This window comes from Sarcophilus harrisii, chromosome 4, assembly GCF_902635505.1.
Source record: "Sarcophilus harrisii chromosome 4, mSarHar1.11, whole genome shotgun sequence".
In the NCBI taxonomy this organism is placed as follows: Eukaryota; Metazoa; Chordata; class Mammalia; order Dasyuromorphia; family Dasyuridae; genus Sarcophilus; species Sarcophilus harrisii.
This window is the reverse complement of record NC_045429.1, coordinates 461,574,369-461,601,895: the sequence shown is the minus strand read 5'-3', so window position 1 is coordinate 461,601,895 and position 27,527 is coordinate 461,574,369. Positions and strand designations below refer to the sequence as shown.

General features: G+C 46.6%; 1 protein-coding gene across 1 annotated transcript; it reads right to left on the bottom strand.

Moving 5' to 3' along the window:
- Positions 1–4,060: 4,060 nt before the first annotated feature.
- On the bottom strand, positions 4,061–26,930 carry ASB1 (ankyrin repeat and SOCS box containing 1). Its single transcript, XM_031968275.1, has 5 exons — positions 26,483–26,930; positions 22,805–22,946; positions 22,132–22,434; positions 17,234–17,619; positions 4,061–11,424 (listed from the first exon to the last, which is right to left on the bottom strand). Exons 1-5 carry the CDS (start codon positions 26,613–26,615, stop codon positions 11,291–11,293), a joined length of 1,098 nt encoding a protein of 365 aa, XP_031824135.1. The 5' UTR covers positions 26,616–26,930; the 3' UTR covers positions 4,061–11,290.
- Between the last annotated feature and the right edge of the window lie 597 nt (positions 26,931–27,527).

Sequence of the window (27,527 nt, the reverse complement as noted above, 5' to 3'; positions counted from 1 at the left end):
CTTCAGGCCCTCCTTCTGACTTGTCAGTCTTACCCACTATGCTTCTACCCAGATACTTTTTTGTCTCTACCCTCTGTTTAGTACAGTGCTTAGAGCATAGTGACAGCTTAATGAATGTTTGTTAAGTGACTATTTCTCAGACTTTGATGAGTATGACACCATGACCAAAAATAACAAGTCTTTCCATGTATGGCCATGATTGAAGCCTGAAGAGTTAACTCGAAATAATTTGCCCATAGACAATTTGTTCTCCACCCCACATTTAGTGTGGTTATATCAGAAATTTCCATTAGTTTGGGGATTCTGAAATTTTGTGGCTGCTCACCAAAAATATAGTACTGTCTGAAAGAATGCATTGTCTTTGTGTGGGAATGATTGTTGATCACAAAATAAAAAGGAAAGAAGGAAGGAAGAAAAAGAAAGAAATGAAGGAAGGAAGGGAGAAAAGGAAGGAGAGAGGGAGGGAGGGAGGGAGAAAAAAAGAAAGAAAGAAAGGAAAGAAGGAAGAGAGGAAAGGAAAATGAGAAAGGAAAGAAGAGGATTAAAATGAAAGAGAACAAAAAAGAAAGAGAAGGAAAGGAAGGGAAGGAATAAAGAAGAAAGCAAAAGAAAGGTTTGTGTTTATTTTTGGATGACACATTTTAGGAAAAAGAATCCAGAGAACAGCTATAAGAGTGATGGTTTTTGAGGGCATGATACATTAGTGATCTAAGCAATAGATTGTAAGGTTTTACTTTCTAATCCAATCCATCAATTTTTTTCTTTTTATTAGATTAATTAATCCTTTCACATTAAAAGTTACAAGAGTTGAGTTGTTATTCTTCTTCATCTGTCTCTATATTGCTTTTTAAATTTTTCCCCCATCTTTTCTGCTATAGGGATACAAAAACAGAAATGAAATGGTCCCTGAGCTCAAGAATATAATATTCTTGATAATAATAATTCTTGATAAATAAAAATAATATTACATTCTACTGAGACAGGTGGCAAGATAGGGTTAATATGTGCAGAACAAAGTAAATAAAAAATAATTTCAAGACACAGGGAATGGTTGGTGGATTCAGAAAAGACCTTGTATGGCAGGTGGCATTTGACCTGAGGTAGCAATGTCAAGAATTGGGCACAAGGAGAGAGAAGGACTTCAGACATGGAGGGCAAGTAAGAACACAGTAAGGGGACATGGAATTGGTGTATAGTAAGTAATTCAGTTGGACTATGTGAGGGGGAATAATGTACAATACATATGAAAAGACAGGTTGCCATTTAATCATTAGTGAGTATTCTGACTCTGGCTATTCAACCAGTCTTGTACCCACTTATGACACAATCATCCATCCCATGTCTCGCCATCTTTTCTACAAGAACAGTAGAGACTTTTTCAAATTTCAACTGCTAAAGTTCAGCTGATCATTAATCTCTAGTATCTCCCTGTTCCACCTGCCCAGGTCAAAAAGAGGAAGGACATGAATGTGGCAAGTCTTGTTTTTGATGGAATCAAGCTGGTCCTTTGGGATTTCCCTGTCACTTTATATCACTAATAATACAATCCAAAATTAAAGCCAAACTCATTGGCTCATGGTTTGCAGGCTGCCTTTTTGGGAGATGGAAGAAAGTCAGAAAAGGTAGCTGAACGGAGGCTATGATAATCCCCAAAGGAGGAATCATCCTTCAAATGAGTTCCTGGACCAATCTCCAGCAAAAAGGAGTTCTACCTGAACATCTGAGTGAGGGCTTCTGGAGAGGAGAGCTTCTTCTTCTCAGGTGGGAAAAGAAGAGGAGAGGAGTAGATAGTCCCCAAAACTGAAGAAGCCAAATGTCCAGAACTTAGTTTTTCCATATACAAAAAGAAAAAATTAAACGAATTTGCCCCTAAAGTCCTTTGGCTTTAGGATTAAATTGCCTCTAAAGTTCTATCTTGCTCTATAACTAAGTCTATAGATAACCCAAAACATGAACGGATAAATCTACTGGAACTTGGCCTCCATGGATTTGGGGAGTTTGAGGGATTGTGCAGGTCCACTGTGAGCTATGTGGCTACACAGGTGGTTCCCTCTGTAGTAATCCTAGGTCTGTCCCACTTTTGGAAGAACCTTGTTTGGGTGGCAGGGCTCCCTTAAAACCAAGAGTATTTCCCTTCAGAAGAACGCCACCCTTCTCCCATCACCCCATAAGGGAGATGATCCTTCACATCTACTTTGAGAGTCATTAGCACCAGATAGCTCACTTGGAGCAAACTAACATTCATCATCATGCTTAAAGTCCATTAATTTAGCAGCATTTCTTAGCACCCAACTGTTCTTATCCAGCTAACATCTTCCTGCTTTAATCCCAGAGTTTTCTCTATTATCACTTACACCAGAAGTTCTTGCTGTTTTGGATTTTGAATCCAGTCAACCTGATGAAGATTATAGATCTCTTCTCAGAAAAATGTCTTTAATAATTGAATAAAATGCTAAATTTCAATAGTAGATGAGTGAAAATAAAGATGTAATGTTATTCTTAGCTAAGTCCATACACTTGATGAAATCTATTCTTGGGGCCCAAGTTATGAAGTCGTAATCTAACCCTAACCAAAAGAAAATCTTCTCTATTATCTTAAAACTGAAGTGTTTTTGGTTTTGGTTTTTTTGGAGGCTGTCTCCCCATCTCACTAGAAATGCAGCTACCATTCCCCACTTTAGGAGCTTTGCTTACCTCTGTTTCTAACCTGAAATGGTTCATCTCTCTTCAGGCAGCTTGGTGACCCTCTCTATATTTTAGCTCAGACCCCAATTTGATATAACCCTACTTCAATTCAGAGCCCCCCAGCTGAAATGATCCAGGAGCCTCCCTATATAGTTGGGATTATATGTGTATATCATCATCCCCAATTGAAGATTTCTTCTTTTCCCCCCAAAATAATCTCAGTCAAGGATCAGATTTGAATATATTAAAGTCCTTCTCCTTTTTAATTAGAATTTTCCTTAAAATAAGTCTTTTCTAGTTGAAATGTGTTCCCCAAGCACATGCATAAGTATAAGCATATTTGCCTGCCTAAACGAATGGTCCCAAAAACAAAGGAGGCTGGCAGCAGCAGTTAGGGAAATACAGCCTTTATTGAGGTGACAGCACGTTAACACACAGGACAGGCAGTCTTGCCCTTCCGAACTGAGTGCGAGAAATGGTGAGACCAAAGGCTGAGGAAATGCAGGTTAATCAGCAGAAGGGAAACGGACAATTCACCTAAGGGTCATTCCTTCATCTAATGACCAACTATCTTATTTTAAAATGACATCATTTACTCAGAACTGAATATTCACCAGGGAACACATGAGACCCGGCACTCCAAGACCAAGTAAGCAGGAGAGTACAGAGTATGTGTTCAAGCAGAGGCAATAATTGCTATGATAAATTACTATGATATATGATGAAGATGTATTTAAGCGCATACTCCCCAAGTCAGGGCACCCACAATCTTACTTTCATAGGCCACACCCTCAAGATTGTCTCAGATCAGACCCTTAATAGAAGAGAAATGGGATTCGTACATTGCAGAGGCAACAAATTCATTTTAAGGCAATATGAGTCATCTACAGAAGAGCCTTAGCTTCCCAGAATTCCTTGTTCAAGGTGAGCTGGGCTAAACTTGACTCCAGAATAATCATCTCCCCCCACCCCCATATTCCCCATCACCTCCAGGAGAAGATTGTAACATTTTTCCATCTCTATATCTGTTGCAATATCTTATATTTACTTCTCTGTGCACATTCAGGATTGTCCCAGTAAAACAGAAGCTCCTCGAAGGCAGGCACTGATGCATTTCTCTCGGTGTTTTTCCGGGGAAAGCAGAGTGGCACATAGTAGGTGCTTAATAAATGCTTGTTCATTGACTTTTGTCTCTGACAATCTAATACTTCCTTCAGGCCTCAGTTTACTTGCCCTCTCCAAAAATCTCCCTGATCCCCTTCCCCAATCAGATAATGTATTCCCAGTCCCTGCTTTTGAGGGTCGGGATGGCTGATTTGTTTGGTGGCCTTCTGAGAACTTAGCACAGTGACTGCCCCGTGGTCAGTACTTGTTGAATTGAACGGGTTTGAGGTATCTCAATCAGACAGCCGGGAGCTTAGATTAAGGTCAGAGACCAGGAAAGGTTAATGGTGGAAACTAGGGTGCTTCAGGGAGTGCAGATATGCTTTGGGGTCAACTTTGGATGACCACAAGGTAGCACTAGGGGCTGGACACTGGAAGAGAGGTGGGGACAGGGGCAAAGTCATGGCTCCATCTACACAAGAACTATAAAATGGGCTACCAGGCTTGTCAAACTATATTTTTAAAAGTTCAGTTGTGGAAGGAGAGACCTAACAGGTGGCCTCAGACAGGAGAACTAAGGTTCTGGTGGTGAGAGACCCCAGGACACTGGACTTCATGGGTAGAAATCAAGGGCTAAAGCAGATTGAGTGAAGGAAGCAGAGCAAAAATAAGCTTGACTCTTTGGATGAGGAAATTCACCCTGGACAGCTCACTAGCTTAATTCTGCTTGCTGAGTAGAACCCAAATTCAGTAGTTCTACTTTCTAAAGGGATTCAAATGTCACTGGCACCCTCTAAATGTTGGCACCCCTGGGCAAAGTGCTTCATGCCCCACCTTAGTTTTGTGTGGGGTTCAGAAACTTTCTGCTTTCATCTAAGACTGTGGCTGAAGCCAGGGCCCAAGAAAAAAGGATTTCTGGACTAGCCTGGAATACTTGCATGGTACTGAGGCCCAAATCAAGTTACCATTCTAGGATGGGAGATTAGAAGCTCAGCATGAGGATCACTGGACAGAACTCAGCTTCTGTCTGAAAAATGAGGGCATCCGATTAGGTGACTTCCGAGTTCTTTCCAGCTACAGAGAGAGGATCCTGTGATTGTCCTCATCTCAGCAGAGCATCCCCTGCAGAGGCAGATTTGGGGGCCTTCCTGCTCAGGCCAAAATCCCAGGGAAAATTATTGTTCCACAGGATAGAGCCTGGATCAAACAGAAGGGGAGCAGCAGCAGAGATCACCCCCGCCAGCTGAAAAGAGCTCACTGTTTGGAAGTCGATCCCCATTGGAAGGTGAGAAAATGAAGAGCTCCCACATGCATTAGGGAAGATCCCTTTGAGAAAATCTCATAATATGGACAGTCCAGACTTTCCTCGGACACTTCCTTGCTTCTTTAGGAGGGGCAGCGCGTCTCAGAGTTCATCAATCTGACCCTGAACAGCTGTGATCCTGGACACAGTCTTAGCATCTCAGTCTGTTTCCTGATCTGTAAAAGGGGGATAAGCTAGCACCCATCTCTTGGGGTTCTCATGAGGTTTAGTAATAATAACAATGATAATAATAATAGTAACAATAATCAAGAAGAGGCAGAATGGGACAGTTGAGTCCTATTTGGAGTCAGAATGTCTTCAAGTCCTGCTTCTGACCCATGAGGGTTGTCTGACTTTAGGGATTTATTCCCCTTTCAGGTTTCATTCTATAGAATGACAGGTTTGTCCCCTAAGGACCCTCCCTGCTCTAAAGCTTAGAATGCTATGTAAACATGGGAGTTCAAGCCATAGACATACCCTGCTGTGTGTCCCATTGAGGTACCACCAGGCTCTCATATTCCTGAAAAACACAATTCATTTCTGGAACTATTGTCGTCTCATAAAAAAGCTTAAGGTCCCCGCCAGCACTGGCGGCAGCCCCTGACATCCCCCTGACTACTTCAGTTCACAAAGAACGTCCCCCAAAACCATCACCTCCATCTGATCTTCTTAATCACAGACAAACAAACAGTGAACCGCCCAGCTAATGCGATTTTTCTGAGGAACCACTTGGAAGCCCATGGATTCGAGCTCAGAGGCTGCAGGGTCCTGGCTGGAGGGTGGCCGAGGGGCCTTTATTTAAATCTGGCATGGACCCGCTGTCTCTGGTTCCCTCCAGTCTGAGCCTCTGGTTTCCGATTCCTCAGTCATATCATCTACTATATGCTTCTTTCCTCCCTCTCTCACTATCAGCTTTTAGCGTGTCAGCCTGCAATCTGGAAAGGCTTAAACACCTCGAAAAGTTGGCCTTTAGCTCAATAACAGGAGCTGGCACCAAACATTATAGACCTGGGAAATGGCGAGGGTTGGGCAGGTTCACAAAAGGCCCCAGTTTTGAGGAGTTGAAATTTTAATTAAATTTCCCCAATGTCCAAACTGTTAATGAGGTATAAATCACCCCAAGGTGAGCGGGGATTCCTGGCCACCCAAAGCCTGGAACCTTTTATAAAATAAAAATAGCCCAAAGGGGGGGACGCTGCCATTTAAGCTAGTCGGTTCCCAGGGATTAAGAACTAACTGATAGGTTTTAATAAAAGATTGTTGAAAGAATATGAATGAATGAATTGGAAGGAAACTGAATACAGTTTGACATTGTGAAGAGAGGACTAGGTTTGTGTCCCCATGTTCCCGCTGATTCTACTGATTGACCAACCCCAGACAAGTCGGTCATCTCTCGATGGAACGGGACATACTCTTGGATGACAGGGTGCAGATGAGTGGCCGATCTGTCTCAGGGAAGGGGGTGTCTACACATCCATAAAACCATACATACAGACCCAAATCAAAACAAAGAAAGAACCAGAGACCAGCTCTCTGGCTTCATTGGTCAAGGGGATTCTTGTATGAGGAAATTCCCTTAACCAACAGAGCTTGGTCATTTTTCTACAACTTTTAGTTTTGGAGGGCAGCTTAGAGCATGAATAAATTAGGGGACTTGTCACCCCCGCCCTGTATATACCAGAGTTAGGACTGAACCCAGGGATTCTTGACTTTGGGGCTGCTCCCTACTCACTCCACAATTATATGACTAAAAAGGAGCCACCTATGCCCCCTTTTGTCAGTCAGCAACGTGAAACCCCAAAGTTTGCAAAATCTCAATTCCAAGTACCCCTATCATTGCCCAGTGCATTTATAGTGCCCATCACAAGCACTTAGGAAGGTCTCCAGCTCTCCGTCAAGGTTTCGGGCCAGTGGGCCAGCGGGGCCGTGTGCCCTCTGAGGGAACATTGGCGTTCTCTCATATGTGACCAATTCACTCCATCATCTCTGCATCTTGTCTCCCTCCATGTGAAATCATTCACCGCCATAACAAACAGGATGCATGTCTATGGGCCAATTTTAATGGTTTCCAGTTTGTTTGTGCAGCCTGAGATGGGAGAATGTGGGACCTTACCTGCCTCCCAATTCATTCACCTAGAAAATCAGACATCTATGGCAAACCTGAGGTGTCCAGGAAAAGAATAGGGGATGGGCTAGGAAGAGGTCCCCCCACAACACTTTGCTTGAGGACCCAGAATTTAAACTCAGGAACCTGGTAACAAGCTAGGCATGGCCCTGAACCCCCTCAAAATTTGTTCAATGAATCTTTTGAATAAGTTCAATTGGATTGAATCTTTCTCTTCTTCCTGAATCCGTACTGAAAATCGAATCATCCATTGAACAAATATTTATTCATCGCCTACTATATGTTAGGTGCGTATTAGGCGATGGAGGTTGGAGACTAAATGAAGACTGGAGACCAAAAAAAAGTAGCGCCCGTCCTTGAGGAGCGCACATTCTAGACAAGGAAGAAACAGAGGCAATAGAAAAAAGACATAGATCATTAAGCCAAAATGTAGACAAAGTAAACATGAAGTAATTTCAGGGAAGAAAGCTCAGGTGAGGCTCCATGGAAAGAGCCCTTGAGCTGGGAAGCTGAGAAGACATCAGGGTCTAGTGGAAAGAATTTGGGTTTCTAATCCATGTTCTAGTATGGCCAAGAGCAAGTGCTTATGGTTCCATAGGATCCAATTTCTCCATCTCTTGAATGATCATATAAAAGAAGGCCTCTGGATCTGGAGACAGAGGGTCTAGATATGGTACCATCAGCATGCAATTCCCCCCTCTCTTAAATTCACTTTCTTCATCTGGAAAATTAGTTAGGGAGAGGGGAGACTGACAACCATTAATGTCCTTGCCGATTGTATCTTTCCATACCTACTTATAATTTTATTGAGTAATGGCACCAATGCCATAGTCAGATTTCAAACCTGAAGAGCATGGTAGAAGGGAAGCTCCTCAGAGGCAGTGATGATTTTGTTTACACTTTTGTATCCACATTACCCCAGCTCCATCACATTCCTAATTAAGCGCCTGCAATATGCCGATCACAGCGACAGGTATATAATGACAAAAGAAAATGGCCCCAAGCCTGCCCTCAAGCATCCTATATTCCTTTGACGCTGAGATCCTTGTACATGTTATCAGAGGCACTTGATGAATGTTCAGTGAATTGAGCTAATTCCAAGGTAGGACCATAAATATCAGCCTGGAAAGAACCTCCAAGCTCAGGGAGATGTACACTTTGTGGGATAGGGATGCCTTGTGACTTCTGGCCATCCCAACAAGAGAACAGGCTCTATTTTTCTGCCCACACTGACCAGTTCGATTAAACAACTGGTTTGACTGACTTTTTTCCCTCTCATTGGATCAACTGAATAAATCACCATTTGCTTGCACGCTGAGCAGTCCCACCCTCAGAGACTCAAAGGTACTAAGGATACCAGGATGCCCCCGAATCCATGCACAGCAATGAAGGTCAAAGAATCATGGTTCCCAGTAAAAGAGAAAAGAGTTTTGGGGCTGCCACCCCCTCCCAGCAAGAATCTGCTTGTCAATAAACCCAAAGAGTAGGATATGAGTCTGAGAGTCAGAGGGAGAAAGGCTTTCATTGACAACATTTATTCCTGGTATGACTTCAGGTGGGTCCCTTATGTTTTCTGAACTTCATATTCCTCCCAGTAAAACCTAAGTGCCCCCTCTAGTATCTGTGTACCTCAATGGGCTGATGTGATCATCATGTGGGCTAATGTACATGAAGTGCTTTGTAAACAGTACCTGAAAGTATCACAGAAATGTCACTATTACAATATTGTGGGTGTCTGGGAAAGTCTCTTTTCCTTTCTCAGCCTCAGGATCCACCCTCTGCCCTAATAAAAGGCCTCAAAGATTCACTCAGAGACCAAGAGGATCCTGTGAGCTTGATCTCATCACTTCTGCCTCTGCATCCCTAACACTAAACATAGTAGGTTCTTTTTTTTAATATATATCTATAATAATGTATTTTTTTTTTGCTGAGGCAATTGGGGTTAAGTGACTTGTCCAGGGTCACACAGCTAGGAAGTGATAAGTGTTTGAGGCCAGATTTCAACTCAGGTCCTCCTAACTTCAGGGCTCAGATAGTAGGTTCTTAATCAAAGCTTGTTCCTTGACTGATTGTCCTATATGTGATGGCAGTGAATGCTGTTGGTATAACACTTGTTCCATCCATAAATAGGTGCAGATGGGAGAATCCCTACATGATGAAAAGTTCTAGAGGGTGGGCATTTTTTCATGTTGGTATTCTATATGTCCAGCACTCAGGGAAATGTTTTGTACACAATAGGTGCCTAATAAATGCTTAAATATCGATCCATTTGTTTGGTTATAGCCTCTGAAACTGACCCATCTGTTCATGAAATCTGCTTCATTTGGGGCATGGAAAGTGGAGAAACTGAGAGTTATTCCAGGCTCTCACACTTGGACTGACAGGTCAGTGTTGTGACTACTCCATGTGTGAAATGAGGGGAGACTGAGATCAACGTTTAACCTGCAATAAATACAATTGAGAAAGGATCTTTGAAAGGACATTAAAAGAGAGCAAAGAAAGTTGGTCTAACTCACTAAGGAAGGAAGAGAAGGAAGAGAAAATGTCAGAGTGGGAGGGGCCTGGAGATGCTGTTGCGTCCAGCCCACATCTTAAAAGGAAAGCCATTTGGAACCTCACCCCAAAGTGACCAATCAGAAACTACTTAGAGACCTTTAAGAAGAGGAAACTCTCCATCTTCCATTGAGTCCCTTCCATTTCGGAAGAGTTGCATTTCTTATAAAGTTTCCCATCAATTGAGGGTAAATTTGTCTCTTCAAGTACCATCCATTGGGCCTTGTTGGTCAAAGGGAACAGGTCAATCTGCTCTTCCATGACCCCCCTAAAGTTTCTTTTATCCAGCCTGAACATCCCCAATTCTTTAAAATCCTTGTCAGATGGCACGGGATTCACCGCCATTTCCATCTTGGCTGCCCTCCACTGAATATTTCCTATTCTGTCAGTCTTGTTCCAAAAATATTTCCCCAAGAACCGACCCGAACCCAACCTCCCAACTCCCACCTCTAACCCTAAATATTCCAACTGGTCTGAACAGGGCTGAGTTTAAGGAACATCTCGTCTTCCTTGTCCTGGACCTTGGTCTCCCTCCATGGCATCTCTGGGAGTCATTAGAAGCCATTCAATTGTGTATAGCTGAAAGATGCATATTGGTTGAATATGTGCTAACAGGGCTTCCTTGGAGGTATGACTTGGATGATCCACGAGATGACCACAAGATCATCCACAAAACGATTCCTGACAACTCTCACATTGTGATTTTGTGATATGTCACGCCTCCAAACACCAAATGCCAGCGAACCTCTCAACAGAAGACAAGGAATATCAAAAAATCAGCCTGTTTCTGCTCGGTCAGCCCTCTAAGATAACCTTTGACCTACTCTGCCTCTATCTTACTTGTCTTGCTTTTTCCAGGTGATCTCCTCCCTTAGAACATAAACGCCCCAAGACCAAGACTGATTTTGCCGGTCTTTGTGTTCCCAACACGGTACCTGGGGCAGAGCAGGTATTTAATAAATGCTTGTTGACTAACATTTACCTTTGGTTAAATGTATTTTCCCAAAATTAATTATTTTCACCCACCAGATGTTGAAGTAAATATTTCACTTTAGAAATATAAATATATATACAGAGGAATATACATCAGGAGGTTGCTAACTGCCTTGTCCTTTTGGAGATGCTCCCTGACCTCTAATACCCGACCCTTAATGCACAATCCATCCCAATTTGAACTATATGCAGGCGGGTGTATCATCTCAGTGAGGAAAATTCCATATGGGGAAATCAAGGGAAAGGGAAATCGTATCTCACAGTGGTGCCCCTCCCCCCAATGCTGAATTATTAAGCCGAGGGTAGCTCAAAGCCGCCCGAGAGCTCCTCCACAAAATACAGCGCGTTGGCAAAAGCACCAGAGCTGGTTAACAACAGCGATAACCGAGGCAGGTCTTTACCAACAGCTCCTTGGGACACTTTCTAACGGTTCCAGGTGCGATAGAGTAATGAATAGACACCACGTTGGTTCTTTAGATCACCTGCGTTCCCCCTTGAGAAGCAAACCCATAATCCCGTCCTGCATCTTAACTCTGCTCATAAAGTAAAAACTGTTTGACCGAGTCGGGGAGAGGGAGAGAGGATATAAGGTACAGCCGACACTTGCCGAGAGCCTTCCTCACGGACACCCGGCACAAACCCAGCAAGGTCCTGGGGGCACCTGGAGGGGAGCAAAAGCAAAGAGAAAAGAAGTCACTTAACTGAACCTGGAAACTGGGCATTACTGTGTCCCTCACCTTAATTTTGGTTATCTCTATCCCTAAACCAGACTCAGTCCATCTTTACCTGAGGCTCAACAGGTTTCCTGAGTCACAAAAAAAAAAAATGCAATGACTATCCCAGAGTCATGCCATTAAGAAATGGCAGAAGCAACCCTGGCACCTGAGTCATTTTCAGTCGTTACCAACTCTTTGTGATTCCACCTAAAGTTCTATGGGCAGAGTCCGCCATCTCCTTCTCCAGCTCATTTTACAGAAGAGGAAACTAAGGCAGACAGGGTGAAATGACTTGCCCAGGGTCACATGGCTAACAAGTGTCTAGAGCCAGATTCGAACTAAGGTAAATGAGTCTGACTTTAGAGGGAGTGCTCTGTGTACTATGACACCCCTAGTGGCCCAAGTCTTACCAACTACAAGTTAAATGCTCTAGACGTTCCAAGCTGCTTCTCAAAATTAACATGTCTACGATGTATTAATATACTTATATATTCTATATACATGTAGACAGGATTTTGCTTCTAACAATGGTTTACTTAGCATTGAAAATAACACTAGTGGGAGATGATTATTTTATTATCATTAATCTTTTTTTTAGAATAGAGTTCAGTTAGAATGGTCTAAGGAGAAGTCTTTAACCTGTTAGCATTTTTTTTTAATGCAATGTTCTGCATGCTGCAGCCGAGGGGAGAAAATGACTATTAATAATGGAACGAGAACAGAGGCTCTCTGAAATTGCCTTTGGGAGAAATCAAGGCACTAGGAAGGACCCAGGGACCCACAGGCGCCAGCGTCTTCTATGAGGTCTTATGATGAAAGTTTTTCATTTTGTATGAGTCTTAAATTGGGTCTTAAAAACTTTTGAAAGATTGAAGAACTCTGAACAATGCCACAACCAACCACACTTCCAAAGGGTTTGTGATGGAGTCTGTTAGCCACCTCTCAGGAGAGCAATGAGGAGCTCAGAGCTCAGACTCAAGCATTTGCACTGCTTTTTCTTCTCCCCCACCCCAACAGCTATGTGGGATATTTCTTATTCCTTCTTTCTTTCCTTCTTTCCTTCCTTCTTTCCTCCCTCCCTCTTTCCCTCCCTCTCTCCCTCCCTTCCTTCCTTCCTTCTTTCCTTCCCTCCCTCCCTTCCTATTTCTTTTCCTCCTCCCTCTTCTCCTTCCCTTCCTTCTGCCTTCTCTCTATCTCTCTTTGTCTCTTTCTCTGTCTCTCTGTCTGTCTCTCTCTCTCTCTCTCTCACATACACACACAAACACACACACACACACACACACACACACACACACCATGGTTGATGAAGAAATTTATTCAGCATGACCCTCCATTTCGGTAATGGGCTTTGTTTTTCTCCCCTTCTCAGTGGGTGGGACAGAAGAGGAGAAGAGGGAGGGGGAGAATTTGGAATGGAAAATAAAATAGAATGGAATTTTAAGGGGAAAAAAAGAAGTGGAGTCTTTAGTGTGATGACATCTATTAAAAATGCTGCTCCTAGTTTTTCTGGCCCAAAGTCCCATCTGAGCAGCAATTCTAATGGTCCTGATCCTTTAGTTCCATTTGGATTATTTACTCACAGAATTCTTAAGACTGTTTTTTTTTTTTTTGTGGTGTGGAGATTTGTCATCTGCTAGTTTATAAAGGACAGCAAGCAACTTTCTGATGTCTAATTCTCACAAACTGACCATGTTTCTCTGGGTATCCAATAGATGAAAACTTTCTCTCACCTACTGTTCTACCTGCATAATTTCTGACACTTTACTGTATAATCTTCAGTGCCTGATGAGTCAGATCTACATAAGGATACCTCCTTTGTAACTTCTAGTGACAGTGATATAATCATGAATCACCTCCTGAGTCTTTTTATTTCCACAGACAAATATTCATGACTCAATCCATCATCAAGCATTTATTAAGCACCTACTATGTACCAGGTACCGGGAAGATAGCCATTTCTTCAAGACTTCTTTGTCAATATGTTGTTAGATTCTATCGTTATTATTGTTGCAGCACTAAAGTCCAGTGGGCCATGGTTAGATACAACTGGATGGCAGATAGAGAGCTGGGGCAGAAATCATGAAGACCTGAGTTCAAATTTTGTCTCAGACTCTTACTAGCTGTGTAACCCTGGACAATTCACTTAACCCCGTTTACCTCAGCTCAGTAAGATGAAGATAATAACAGCCAGTGCTTCCCAGGATTATTATTAGGATAATAAAAACAATTCATGTAAAACACTTTGCAATGATGATGATTATTAAAATCATCCTCAGGCCCTCATCATGGAGTGGACAAAAAGCTACACTGGAGAGGTTCATTCTGGAAGACCTGGCCAAGCCAGGAAAGTTTCAAGCAAAGGTCCATTGATGTGGCTTGGTCCATATGATCCTACTGTCTAAGGCCCAGCCTCGCCAAGTGCAGAGAGGGTGAGCCCCAGGCTGAAATCTTCAGCAACGTAAACCTTAGGAGACCAGGGACAGAGCTATGGGGTGGGGTGGGGGGCTGCAATCTGCACCAAATGCTGCTGAGATCATAGAACTTGGGAGTATGTGGGATTCTTCTTCTCATCATTGTTATTGTTGTAGCAAAAAGAAAACAAAGTAAATCACTGATGGTCACGGGAGAACTTTTGAGTCCTGTCAGGACGAGAAGCACGGCTTTCTTTGGTCATTTGTAGGGTTCTCTGCCTATTTTCCTTGTCTTGCTCTATTACCCTCTGGATCTACTTCATTTGTAAACATTACTTACTCACTGAGAGAATCCACCATCAACACCCTGGCCAACACACACACACACACACACACACACACCATTCCCTCATCCCCAAGGAGACCAACACACACATACACACACACACCCAAACACACACACACACACACACACACACACACACACACACACACCATTCCCTCATCCCCAAGGAGACCAGTTCCATTTTTACAACATAGGCGATGTTCTGTCATCTAGAAGGAAACCATTAGATTTGATTCTTATTCCAAAAAAGATAAATGAATGGTTATGTCTGGGGGGGGGAGGAGGTCCAAGATGGGAATCTAAAGGAACTAACTAGACTTAGAGAATATACATGAAGAAATGCACTTGCTAACTTGCAAGTACACATCATAACCTTTGGCTCACCAAAAACCTAAGGATTTTCAAGGGAAGAGCCAGCAGGGCCAGCTTTAAGGAGGAATTAATGGACTTCACTGGGGTGAGTGATTATAACCCTATTAGCCAAGGCAAAGGAGAATCCCTTGTGGAATAACTGAAGCACAAACAAATAAAGGGAAGGCCTCTAGGGTCAACCCAGCAACCTTATTTACTTGAATAACAGCCTCCATCCTAACTACCGCAAAGGTCAACAAACCCAACCCATAGGCTTTTCTCACACAACACTAAACAAAGGAGTTAGAATTAAGCAAGGCTTCCATGCAGAGCTAGTTCAGAGGGAGCTTTTACACGTAATAAATTAGTCTAGGGAAGGATTGGAGGGAGAAAAATAATTTGAAACTGAAATTTTTTAGAATTAATTTTAAAATAATTTGGAAAACCAAGCGTGTTTTGGTGAAGACCACTTCTGCAGAATGGGTTAGATTCGAGAAATTTGAGAAATAAACAATAAAGCAACTGAATACATAGACCTCTCAAGAAACTGAGGAAACTGTGGCAAGCATTCCCTCTTTCTCTCTTTTCAGTCTTTAGCTCTGGAAGTGGGAAGGCCTCATGGAAATCTCAATGTAAGGGTCCTGTGTCAAAGAAAAAACGAATTTCTTTTTTGTTTCCAAGGTCACTTTGCTTGGTGTTCTTTTATAAAGAAAATATTATTTGTTTTATATGTACAATTTTATAATGACAATACCGTCATTCAATGTCCTCTACCAACTATTCATTCATTAAAGATTCATTATTTCTTTTTATTTTATTATTTATTATGATGATTGTTTATTATCAGAGACCGGGGAATTCAAAGTTTAGAGAAGACTTGGCCCTGTCCTCAGAGAGCAAGATGGTTCACTGCAAAGAGTTTAGGATTTGGGACCAGTAATCCAACTTGAGGCTTGCCTCTGGACTTATTTATCTGTAGAACTTTAATCAAATCATTAGACTTTCCCCAACCACTGGGTCCTCATCTGTGAAATGAGGAGTTTGAACTAGATGACCTCAATGGACCCTTATGGCTCCAAAGGTCATGATCCAAATGATAATGGCACGGAAAAACCATCTACAAATGGGGGATTCCATACTATTGAGAAGTCTCTTAGGGCTCACGGAAGGCTTCCAAGAGAAGATGGCATGGAGTTGGGTTTTCAAGGAGGAGGAGGAACTCGGCAGTGAAGAGATGGAAGATGAGTGAGGGAACAGCTTTGATTGCTAAAGTGGAGAGCTTGAGGAGGGGAAAGGAAATAGCCCCTAAGTGGGGCGGGGCAGGGAGACATGAATGAGCTTTTGGGAGGACTAGGGCTAACTGTGCCCAGAGGGAAAAAAGGGAGAGGGCGTTGAAGATGCTGAGATCAGAACCGTTGGGAGAGTGGAGAGCACCCACATTAGCCAGCCTGGCTCTTCTCAATGACAAGTACTGGGATTGGGTTGGCTTGGAGTTACAATAAGGACAGAAGCACAGAAAAGAAGGGGTTCCCGAGGAAAGGAGGCAGGGGGTCAACAAAGGAAGACTAGATATAGTGGAAGATAATACATCTGCAGCAAAGTTACGGAAATTGCCTAAGCGCTTCTTTAAAAAAAAAAAAAAAGTCTCAGCACCCCAGAGTAAGAGAAAAGGAATGAAATGATAATGGGCATTATGGGAAAATAATGTGTCATCCTCCAGGACAGAGCCTGGATCCCATTTGTGAACACGGAAAAAAACCATGGCCAAGGGAGGCAAGGCAATGGAACTGGAATGTTTTGGTCTGAAGTTGCAAAGATCATCAATGCAGTTCTATGGCAATGGAGCCATTTTTCCCAGAATAGTGATATTCCTTCGAATACTGTTCCTAGAAGTCAAGGTTGAAAGATCAGGAATAGAGTGATGGTACACAGGCTGAATGGCTTGTCGTGAAGATAGGAATTGAGCAGCAAGTGTTGGGAACAGGGCCACCTCTCTCTAGTGAACTCTGACAGATGATCTCTCTCTCTCTCTCTCTCTCTCTCTTTTTATATATATATATATATATATATATATATATATATATATATTCTATTTATTTAGTTCTAGAGTCAAAGCCAGATACCTGATTGTATGGAACAGGAGGATAGGAGAAAGCTTTAAAGTTTTTCTAACTTTCTCTCACATTTCTCCTCATCTTGTACTCTCCATTCCAGCCAAAGTCGGGGACTCCCCATTTCCCACTCTCCCCCTACTTTCCTCCTCTGCCATCACTGCACATGAACTTCACCCTGCTCCTATGTCTGTTAGCCCCTTGCTTTCCCTTCCTGATGTCTCCCTCCTCAAGTTTGTGCTTGGAAGTTTCCTTGCACTGATCTGAGCCAGCGCGGTGCTCAGCACGTAGACTAGATGCTGAATTGAATTGATTTATCTTATATATTACTACACTTTGTATCAGAGTTCTATGTGAATATATCTCCACTCACCCTGTTCTCTGTTCCCCGATCTGCATATTGTAACCCCCTGAGGATAGGGTTTGTATTGCTCATTTTTTTTATCCCAGCACCTGGCATGGTATACACACAGCAGGTGCTCAATACATGAACGGACATAAAAGCAACAGTGGGTCTTAAGCTCATTGCACTTACTCCTGGCTTCTTTGAAAACCTGCAAAGCTTCTGGATTCACTTTCACTCTGCCTCTTGACTCAGCGTTCAAGGCTTCCCATTTCACCAGATTCAGGTTGGCACCAAAGTCGATCAGCAGACTGACAAAAGCAGCTTCGCAGCCGTGACGCAGAACGGCATCCATGACACAGACTGGGGAGCCTCGGCAGAAGCCCTGGACGTTGACGGGGCCGTGGCAGTTGAAATCGGGGTTGGCTCCGGCTTGAAGAAGCAGCTTGAAGCATTGGAGGTTGTGGTAGGCGGCACTGATGTACAATGGGCAGACCACCAGGGAGGTGAGGCGTCGGGAAGAAGGGGGAGGCATCCCGGGAGTCAGGTAGTGGTTGACGTCCACATCCGCCCCATACCTGCATAAGAAGCAGAAGCAAGGTCAGAAATACTCCCAAGCCTAATGGAGGCTCTTTCAGAGATGTGTATTGTGCAAGGGACACAAACTGAGTAATAAAGCCATCATCATATTCACCCTCATATACACCCATCAAGGCTGCCAATTTGGTTAATTCTACAAAGCTGTCATCATATCAATCCTCATATACACCCATCAAGGCTGCCATTTTGGTTGACTTTGGTTTCAATCAACTTTGGATATAGCCAAACTAAATGGATGAAGCCATAACCATTCTCCTGGGAAAGAGAACCCAGTAAGTGATGACATATGGCAGCTATTAGCCACGGCAAAAAATATATTTTTGAGAACGTAAGTCAGAGTTTTAGGAGTCCCTGCTTTGGCAAAGGGGAGCCTAAAAATGTGGCAGGTTGAGGTAGGAGCCATGTCCCTCTGTAGGGTCTTGCCTGATAACCTAATCAGTCCCCATGGATTCAACGGTCACCTCTATGTAGATGATTCTCAGATTCATTTGTCCAGCCCTAACTGCTCTCCTCAGCTCCAGTCTCAGGTCTCCCTTTGTCTCCTGGCCATTCAAACTCACTAACTTCCCCCTCCAATACTCCCTTCTTCACTTCCTTCTTACTATCTAGAGCCCCATCCTTGCGGCCCACAGACCAGATGTCATCCTCACTCGAATCCTCGCTCTCACCGCCCAGATCCAATCAGTTACAAGGCAGGTGGACTTTACCTTCATAAGATTTCTCCTCCCTCCTCCCTTCCCTCCTCTGACACTGCACAACCTCCGTGCATCATCACTTCCCACCTGGGCTGGTTCAGGAGTCGCTGATGGATTTCTCTGCCCTCAGTCTGTCTTGGTTCTAGTCCCTTCTCTTCTTGTCTGCCAGATTGGATCTACCTAAAATGTCTGTGTCACAACCAGCCTCATTCAATAAACTTTAGTGGCTCCCTTGTATTTTCAGCATCAAATAACAATGCCCTTCATCTGAAGGATGGAATCCTTCCTCCCTTTCCTGTGTTCTTAACAGCGTAGTCCCCTTCAGAGATAGAACTCTGGCCTCCAGTGACAATGGTCCCATGCCTGGGACTCTCTCCTTTCCCATCACCACCTCTGACCTCCTTCACTTTCAACAGTGAATAGAATTTCAAGGCTAGAATCAAGAAGAATCTACACGTTCAAATCCAGCCTCATTTACTTGATATGGTGACCTTGGGTGAGTCACATTATCCTATTTGCCTCAGTTTTCTCATCTGCAAAATGAGCTGGAAAAGAAAATGGCAAAGAACTCCAGTATCTCCGCCAAGAAAACTCCCAATGGGGTCATGGAGATACAGACAAGGCTGCCTGACAGAACAGCAACAAAATCTGAGAAAAACCTTTCTCATCATCTTTAAACTTAGCACCCTGAGATTATCCTATCTCTATCTTATCTGTAGACCATTGTTTATGTATTCTCTCCCCCTGTAGGCAGAAACTCCTTGAGAACAGAGACTGTTTCCATTATCACTGTTACTATCATTATTGTTATTGTTGCTATTATTATTATCAACAACAACAAAACTAGCAATAGTACCTTGCATTTCACAGTGTTTTAAGGTGAACAAAATTATTTGCATATATTACCTCATCTCATACTCACAACAACCCTGAAAAGTAGGTACTATTATTATCCTCATTTTACAGGTGAGGAAACTGAGGCCGAGAGAAGTGACTTGCCCAGGGTCACACAGCCAGTTCAAAGTCTGAGGATGAATCTAAATTCAGACCTTCCCAAGTCCAATCCCACAGCTCTATCCACTATGCCACCCAGCTGTCTATTTTTCACTCCCAACATTTAGCAAAATACCTGGCACATAATAGGTGCCTATGAAACATTTGGCGCCTGATTAGTTGCTTTGTAGCATTTGGTTAGTTCCAGGGAAAGCACTGTTTCTGGAGGAGTTCGTTGGTGATCCATCAAGGGAAGTGGGAATGGTTAGGATGGAGGAGAGAAGGCTCCGGCGACAGGATGTTGTCCATCCAGTACCCGAGGGACTGTTGTGTAGAAACCCAGCAAGAGAGATGGATTTCACTGGGCTGGGGGAAAGCTTCCCAGGGTTCACTGCACACTGTGCTGCCTGGGGACGTAGGAACTGGTCCTTCCTGGAGATCGACAGCCGGTGTCTGCCCGCCCCCAGCTCGCCCTCTCCTCCTATCTGATGCTCTTGCTCTAGCTTATTGCCCAAACCTGGACCACATCTGCGTTCTGTGGAGAGAGACTTGCCCGTGGCTAGAGAAGGACCAGAGCCAAGACTCCGAGTCCGAGGCTTGGGCCACACTCAGCCCAGGCAGCCTCCGGAGCACACGCAGGCAAAGTGCTGGATTAGATGTCCTTCCTCCCTATCCCCAACTGCACAGCTGGAGGCACAGCCCTTCCGTGCTCCCAGAGGGCAGAAGCTAAGCCCGTCTTCGATCACTAAGCAAACACAACATTACGGCAACGGCCAAGGCCAGACACACCGAGCAGGACCGGAGTTCATTTATGGCTTTTGTTCTGAATCTGGTTCCTTAGATTTCCTTTGTGGAAGCCACTGGCTGCATGAAGGAGAGGGAGACCGATGGCGATGGACGTGTGTACGTGTGTGTGTGTGTGTGTGTGTGTGTGTGTGTGTTTCCAAGGAAGACCCAGCATCGGGGCTTCAGGGGCTCAGCAGGCACATAAAAAGAGACTTTTGTTGCTTTTCAGTTTGGGCTTTTGTGAGACATGGGGGATGGGAGGGATGAAGCCGTCCGTTCCAGAAGGCAATCCGCTTTTATGATCTCTTCTGCACTAGCCCGAGCCTATTCCAAGAGGGCTTCTCCTTTGGGAGACCGAAGAATCGCAAGTGTGACTGCCAGGCCCCGGTTATTAAAGTAACCCCCACCCCTCCGCATCCCCTTCTCCATCTGGGTGAGCGGGAAGTGTCTGTGTGAAAAGGAAGGCCTGATCTCCACTCATGGACCTCGCTCATGCACGGCTCTCATGCCATGGAGAAGAAAGGCCTCCTGGAGCTGGGAAAGCCCTCAAAGGGCATCCGATCCAGCACCATCTTATACAGAAGCAAAGTGGAGGCTTAGAGGTTAGCCTCTCAATAAGGGTCATGAGGTCTAGGAGTGTCCAAGTGGAATTTGAATCCAGGCCCTCAATTTCAAGACTATTCTCCCTTTTCCCCACAGAAATCTTAAAAAACATTCTAAGCCAGAGTAACAAACCAACCGACCAAACGGAATCTGCCCATTTACTTCACATATTAAACTCATTTTAAAAAAGGAGACTTATCCAAAGCCCATTAAAGGAAAAAAAAAAAAAGGGAGGAGGGAATGGTTTCAAACTAAGTCAGAGCTGGTTCGGAGCAAAGGATCTTCCAAGATATTTGTATTTTTGGGCAATATGACAATCTGGTATTAGCTTCACTGTGGAAGAGACATCCCTTCATCCCCTCATAAAAAGACACTGGAAGGGCGCCAGTTAATTTTAATCCTGAATATTTTCCAAAGTTCTCCTCTTGCTTTTAATATTGTTGGCAAAGCGTAGCTGGGGAGAACTGAATAAATCAAGGCCTCTCATGCGTGCACAGGGATACCGCTTGTTACGGGCCCTTGTATTCATATTATTATTCCTCGGGAATCAGGGAGGGGAGCTTTACAACCAGAGCCTGGGTGTCCCACTGCGCTAAGTTCAAGGAGGACAGTGATAGGGGAGAACCTGGCCCCCTCTGCTAGAAAGGAGGGATGGCGAGAGATCACGGGAGTATCGACGTCAATTGAAAGGGGGACGTGGGGGTTGGAGAATCAGATCTGGAGTCAGATGGGACCTTAGAGAGGTTCTTGCAAACCTTTCCATTTTATAGATGGAGACACTGATTCCAGAGGATCTTACGGTTTGGGATTGAGGTCAGTTACCCGTGTAATCACCTTCTCTTCCAAGGGTGGAGCCCAGGCTGAGAGAAGGCAGTTAATTTGTCCCAGGGCATCCAGGGAGAATCACAGGACTATCAGGGATTGCAGAGGATTCTATGAGCAAGTCATTTAAGCTCTGTTTACCTCAGTTTCCTCAACTGTAAATGAAACCAATAACAGCCCTATCTCTCCGAGTGGACTGGGAGGATGTGTCAATGCTCAGCACAGGCCCACACATAGTGGATGTTCAATCAACATCGGCATTGTTGATGTTGTTGTTATCGTATTCTCTAAGGAGCTACAGGACTACAAAAATAGGGATTCTAAGTCACCAAGATGGCAGAAACACTCCATGGCTCCCAAGGCCTTCCCTCAGTGACAACGAATTGATTCATGGTCCAGTTTTATTGGACTCTGCTTGGACCAGCTCGAATTAATAGAGTCCAGAATGATTTGAAGTTAGTCGAGATCTGGGTTCCGATTCAGCTTCTGATACTTAATTGTTACATGGCCCTGGACAGGTCACCGACCTTGTTTCCCCTCTGGACAACGGGGATCATGCAGCCATGGCACCGTCTCCTCGCCCTCACCCACCTGATCAGCTCTTTGAGAATGTCAGCTCTGCCCACCCGTGAGGCGTGGTACACTGGGGTGCTGCGGTGATGCCGGCTGCCGTTGGGGTCGGCGCCCGCCTCCAGGAGGATCTGGGCACATTCCAGGTGCCCGTTCACCACCGCCACGTATAAGGCAGTCTGCCCCTTCACGTCCACAAGGTCGATCTCAGCGCCCTTCTGAATCAGGAAATCCACACAGTTGCCGTGGCCGGCGGTGGCTGCGATGCGCAGCGGGGTGCAGGGGAGCCAGCCGCAGCACCACACGGATTTCTCATTGATCCGGCTGGGGAGAGCGGAAACAGAACGTTTAGCTTCCCTGCGGAGAACCCTGAAAGTAGGGAAGGCATCTTTATATGGAAACAGACTGAACAAAGACACGGCCAGGGACTAGAAATAGACAAAGGCACAGACATGGATGAGTTCCAGACATAAAGAGGAACTTTAATAATGAATGATCTCCCTCAGAGAGAGAAAGTGATTTGCTTATTGCCTGTTGTCTTTTTATTTAGTCTTTCAGAATCTGGCTCCAAACTATCTTTCTAGGCTTGCTTCCATTCACTCCCACGGGGAGGGGAGCACTCGCCTGTGGGGCATAAAGGAGAGGGAGGGAGCACTCACTTGTGGGGCCCAAAGGAGAGGGAGGGAGCACTCACCTCTGGAAGCTCTCCTCCTGCAGCAGGCTGCGGATGGTCTGGAGGTCGCCCACGTAGGCTGCGTCATGCAGTCGGGTGTCCTCACAATGCTCAATGGGATGGTCGCAGAACTGCTCCCGCAGCCACTCCTTCAGATTAGGACCTGCTCTGGAGAGAGGGGGCTCCTGTTAACTGGGGAAGGGCTGCTGGAGTCCATCTCCCAAAGGCTGGGAAGCTCCTCACCAAGAACTCAATAATCTCTTTCATCCCCGTGAATCCTCATCTTGTGGCAACCCTGCATCTTTGCATTCCAACTCCACAGCCCTCTCTGAGACATGTCTGAGGACCTGGATTCAAATCCTGATTCTACATTTGAACAAGAAACCAAGATCGTGGGATCTCACTTTCTCTGTGTGTAAATTGAGAAGGATTAATGACCTCTGGAGTCCCTTCTGGCTCCAGGGCAAACCTCTTGTGATCCTCCACTGCCCAGAGCCTCAGCCCTTCGAGCCTGGATCACTGCAAAAGGCAGCCAAGGCTGCCCATTCTCGGGAGCCAAATCCCTCGCTTCCAGGGGAATAGGAAAGCCTGAGCATCAAAGCCCAGTCAGGGCCGCATCCAGCTCTACCTGTTCCCAGTGCTTCCAGAGGTAGAGACTGAGCAGAAACGTTGGCAAGTGCCCATCTCCACCCCTCTGAGCTATCCCATTCTCTCTCACCTAATGGGAGATTTTAAAAGGCCAGTGGGGCTGGGGCTGGGCTGGGGCTGGGCTGGGGCTGGGAAAAAAGGTGGCCCAACCAAGAGTTAAGCAGCCCAAATCTCAGCATGAACATTTAGGGCAGGGGATGGTCACGCTGGGCCCAGGCTGGCCTAGAAAGCAAAAAGCCAGCTTCCCACTGAGATTCCCCCTGAAGGAAGCAACATTAAGGAGAGCTTGATGAACAGCACCCCACTGGAGACCTGCTCCTTCTGAATCCCCACCCATCTGGCCTAATTCTACTGAATGGAGGAACAAGAAGCCAGTACCTCTGGGCCAGGACAGGAGTGAGATCTGTGAAGACTCCTATCATGGACACTGGCCTAATGGCAAGCCTGGGAGCTAGTCCCCAACTGCCCGTCTCCTGCTGGGTGTGCATGGGAAACCCACCCAAGCTTTCCAAGCTTGATTTCCTTAAGAGTAGAAATGGGAAATCCACCTAGAGAGCTTTGAAGGTCACTTCTTCGGGTGTTGCCTGCCATCTCCCACCTGTCTGGAAGGGTCTCCCAACTCACTTCTACTTCCCACAGCTTCCTTCCTTTCCCTGGTTCTCCCTCCCCAGCCCATTGTCACTGGGGCCTCCGAGTCATTTGGTATAAGTTTCGTACTTGCTGAATTGCGGACACGTTGCTCCCCTTCTCCCTCATGTAAACTTCCTGAAGGCCGGGTCTGTATTTTTAAAATGTCCTTGTGGTTCCCCCGGCATGTAACACAAAAGCCTGACACACAATTGCCGGTTACAAATGACCGCTGAACTGAAGCGTATTTGACAATTGAGCGGGAAGTGCTATAGCCTCATGGCCAGAGAGCTGGGCTGGAAGCTAGGAGACCTTAGGTCCTGACTCTATTGCAGCCTGGCTGTATGACCCTAAACAAGTCATCTGTACTCTTCCTGTTTGGGCAATTCTCTAAGATTCCAAATTACGGGAAAGGTGCCAATGGGAGTTTCCTCACCTGAACTTTCTCTCCATCAGTGCAGTCTCGGGAACAGGCCGTCTCCCTAACCCAATGTTTATCCCCTTCCTCACATCCCCAAATTAGAAGAGAACCTCCAAAAGGGCTCTGATCAGAACTAAGGCTCTCTACCATGACCTGGGTTAAATAAAATCGAAAGAAAAACACAGAATTTACCATTTCCCTGCAAAGGGTAAGGAAATTGTGAATGTAGCAGAATATTATTGTCCTATAAGAAATGAGAGAGAGAGAGAGAGAGAGAGAGAGAGAGAGAGAGAAGCAGGAAAGATTTATATGCACTGATGCAGAGTGAAGTCAACAGAACCAAGGGAACAAGAGACACAATGACTCCAACCATGTAAAAAACCAGAAGGGAAAGTTACAAAGTTATAAAGAGCAAGGATGGCTCAGAAGCAGAGATCCTCCCAGGCCCGCCCGTGCAGGAGCAGGAAGGCCATGAGGGCCACACTGCATATATTTAGAGTCTTTTTTAATGTATTGATCAATTATACTGATTTCTTCCTCTTTTTTTTTTTTTCCTTTTTTTGTCTTTAAAAATATACACCCATTGAATAGGATTAGAGATTAAGAATGACCAGAGGCTTTAGTGATTATCTCATGCAGGAATTCATCACTTGGCAATCAGGAACATTCTTTAAACATAATTCTATTCCAATATAATATATTTATTTTGTGATCCTATATGGGTTATTTTATGCATTTAAAAGCATGGCGCTCGAAAGGGATCTATAGGATTGTTCAGCCTGCAGAAGAGATCTATAGCACAGGAGAAAGATTACTCTGTGACCTTTGATCTCATCAAATCTTCTCATTTCACAATCAAGGAAACTGAAGCTCAAGAAAACAAAGTGACCTATTGGGACCACAGGATCTTAATCCATGCAGAACTAGAAGACATCTGGGATTATTGATCGTCTAGTCCCACCTTCTCATTTCAGGGGCTGGAAAAGAAAATCAAGGGCCTCAGTTTCCAAACTCATGCTCCTCCCACTTGTCTGGATTATAACTGACAGCTGAAGAAGGCCATAGAGAGAGTCAGACGGATGCCTAGAATGGAAGAGCTGGAAGGGTCAGTTCGGATGGGGAAACTGAGGCAGAGAGAAGGAAAATGACCTGTACAAGGTGATGCAGACAGCTGATGACAGAGCCAGGCCTGGAGTCAACGTCCTCCACCCCCTCATCCTGCCAGTAAATGTGACCTCTCCATCACAAGGATGCTCTTTTGCTCTGCAGTCCTGCAGTGCTTAAAGACTTTGCCCAGAGAAGGAGGCAGTGGGAGCATCAGGGTTCCCTGGGCTGATCAGTAAACGTGTTTATGCTCCCAGCAAGCCTTGGGAAACCAGTCTATTAATAGGCAGAGAAGGAAGTTGGGGTTGGGGAACTTGTCAGTGTTTGAGGCGAATATGAACCCAGCTCTCTCCGAGTCCGGGGCCAGCATTCTCAGCACCACAGCCCTGGGGAGCCCCGGCCCCTCAGAGCCACAAGAAACAGCCCGGCCTGGAGCGACTCCAGCCTGTGGCCCCGGCGGGTATTCGCAGCGTCGCCCCATTTAGCGGAGGAGAGCACTGAGGCTCACCCCCTGGGAGGGTGGGGCGGCCCCCGGGCCAGGTCCCCAGCTCCCTTTACTCCCCTCGGGGCAGGTCTGTGGGCCCGGCAGCCGCAGCTGCCATTTCTGGCTGCCTGAGGCTGCAGAGCGCGGCCCGTCCCTGCCCGCAGAGCCCCAAGGGAAGGGCCCCCGAGCTCCCCCCGGGCCCCGGGCCGGCGGCCCCTCCCCCTCCCCAGTTCTGCCTGGGAAGCGTCGGGGTGTCAGGGGGCAGGCCCCGAGGGGAGGGCGCGCCCCCCCCCCCCGGGACACGCACACGGGCACGCGCGCTCACACTCACACACACTCACACTCACGCCCGCACGCGCCCGAACGCACACCCCCGCTCCCGCAGGTGCCAGCGGCTCCCCGGCCGGCACGGTACCTGCGTTGCCCTCCGTGGCTCCGAAGGGGGCCCCCCTCCAGCCGCCGGGCCGCGCTTCCAGGCTGTCGCCGGGGTCCCCCGGCCGGGGCCCGGGGCCGCCATGGCGGCCGCCCGGGCAGCTCCCTTCGGCCATCTGTCCCCCGGCTGCGGCGCCCGCCCCGACGCTGCCCCTCCCCCTAGGAGGGAGCCGCGGCCGCGGCCCAGGCCATGGCCCGGCCGGCCCCGCCCCGCCCGCCCGGCCTCCGCCCGGCCCTCCCCGCGTCCGCTGGCGCCCAGGCTGCGGAGGCTGCGGAGGCTGCGGGGCCAGGGCCGGCCTGCGCACGGGCCTCTGCGGGGAGCCGCCCGGGCGGGGGAGGATCCCGGGGGGGCAGTGGGCGGCTCGCTGGAGCCCGCGCTCGCCGCCTGCTTAAAGGGCACCGGCCCCGAGGCCCCCCCGCCGGGACAGCCCCCGCCGCCCCCTCCCCCCGCCGGGACAGCCCCCGCCGCCCCCTCCCCCCGCCGGCTCCTGGTGTCCGGTGACGCCCCGGGCCAGCGAGCGGCGTCTGGCGCCGCTGGGAGCAGGGCGGGCGGGCTGTGGCCGCAGCGGGGGTGACCCCCGGGCTCGCCCACCGCCCTTCCTCCCAGCGAGCGTATCCGGGGCCGGGGGCGCGGCTCTGCCCCCGGGGATAAGTCCCCAAGGGGGGAGAGGGGCCAGGCCGGCATCCGCTGGCAGAGTGGGCCCCGCCCGGCCCGGAACCCAGGGGGGAGGGAGGGGGGGCGGGGGCGAGCTCTCCTCCCCCCTCACTTTATCGGCTTTGGAAGGGCAGCCTCGGGCTGCAGAGCTCCGAGCCCGGCCTCAGAGACTGCACGGCCTCCAATCGTGTTATTATCGTTACTCTCACTTCAGCCCATAATAAAACATCCATTAAGCGCCTACTGTGTACCTGGCGCCGGGCTGACCCCGGGGATGGCCAGGAACGCGAAAGCCGGTCCCTGCCCCGAGCTCAGAGCCTGGTGGAGGAGGCGAAGGCTAACAGAACTCCAGAGGGAGGGGCCGGACTGCGGA

Excerpts from the sequence above, each read along its gene's own strand:
- ASB1 (XM_031968275.1), bottom strand. The coding sequence starts at position 26,615 with ATGGCCGAAGGGAGCTGCCCGGGCGGCCGCCATGGCGGCCCCGGGCCC. Across the intron at positions 22,435-22,804 it reads CAGGAGGAGAGCTTCCAGAG|CCGGATCAATGAGAAATCCG; the intron begins GTGAGTGCTCCC and ends CGCTCTCCCCAG. Across the intron at positions 17,620-22,131 it reads ATTCTCAAAGAGCTGATCAG|GTATGGGGCGGATGTGGACG; the intron begins GTGGGTGAGGGC and ends CTTCTTATGCAG.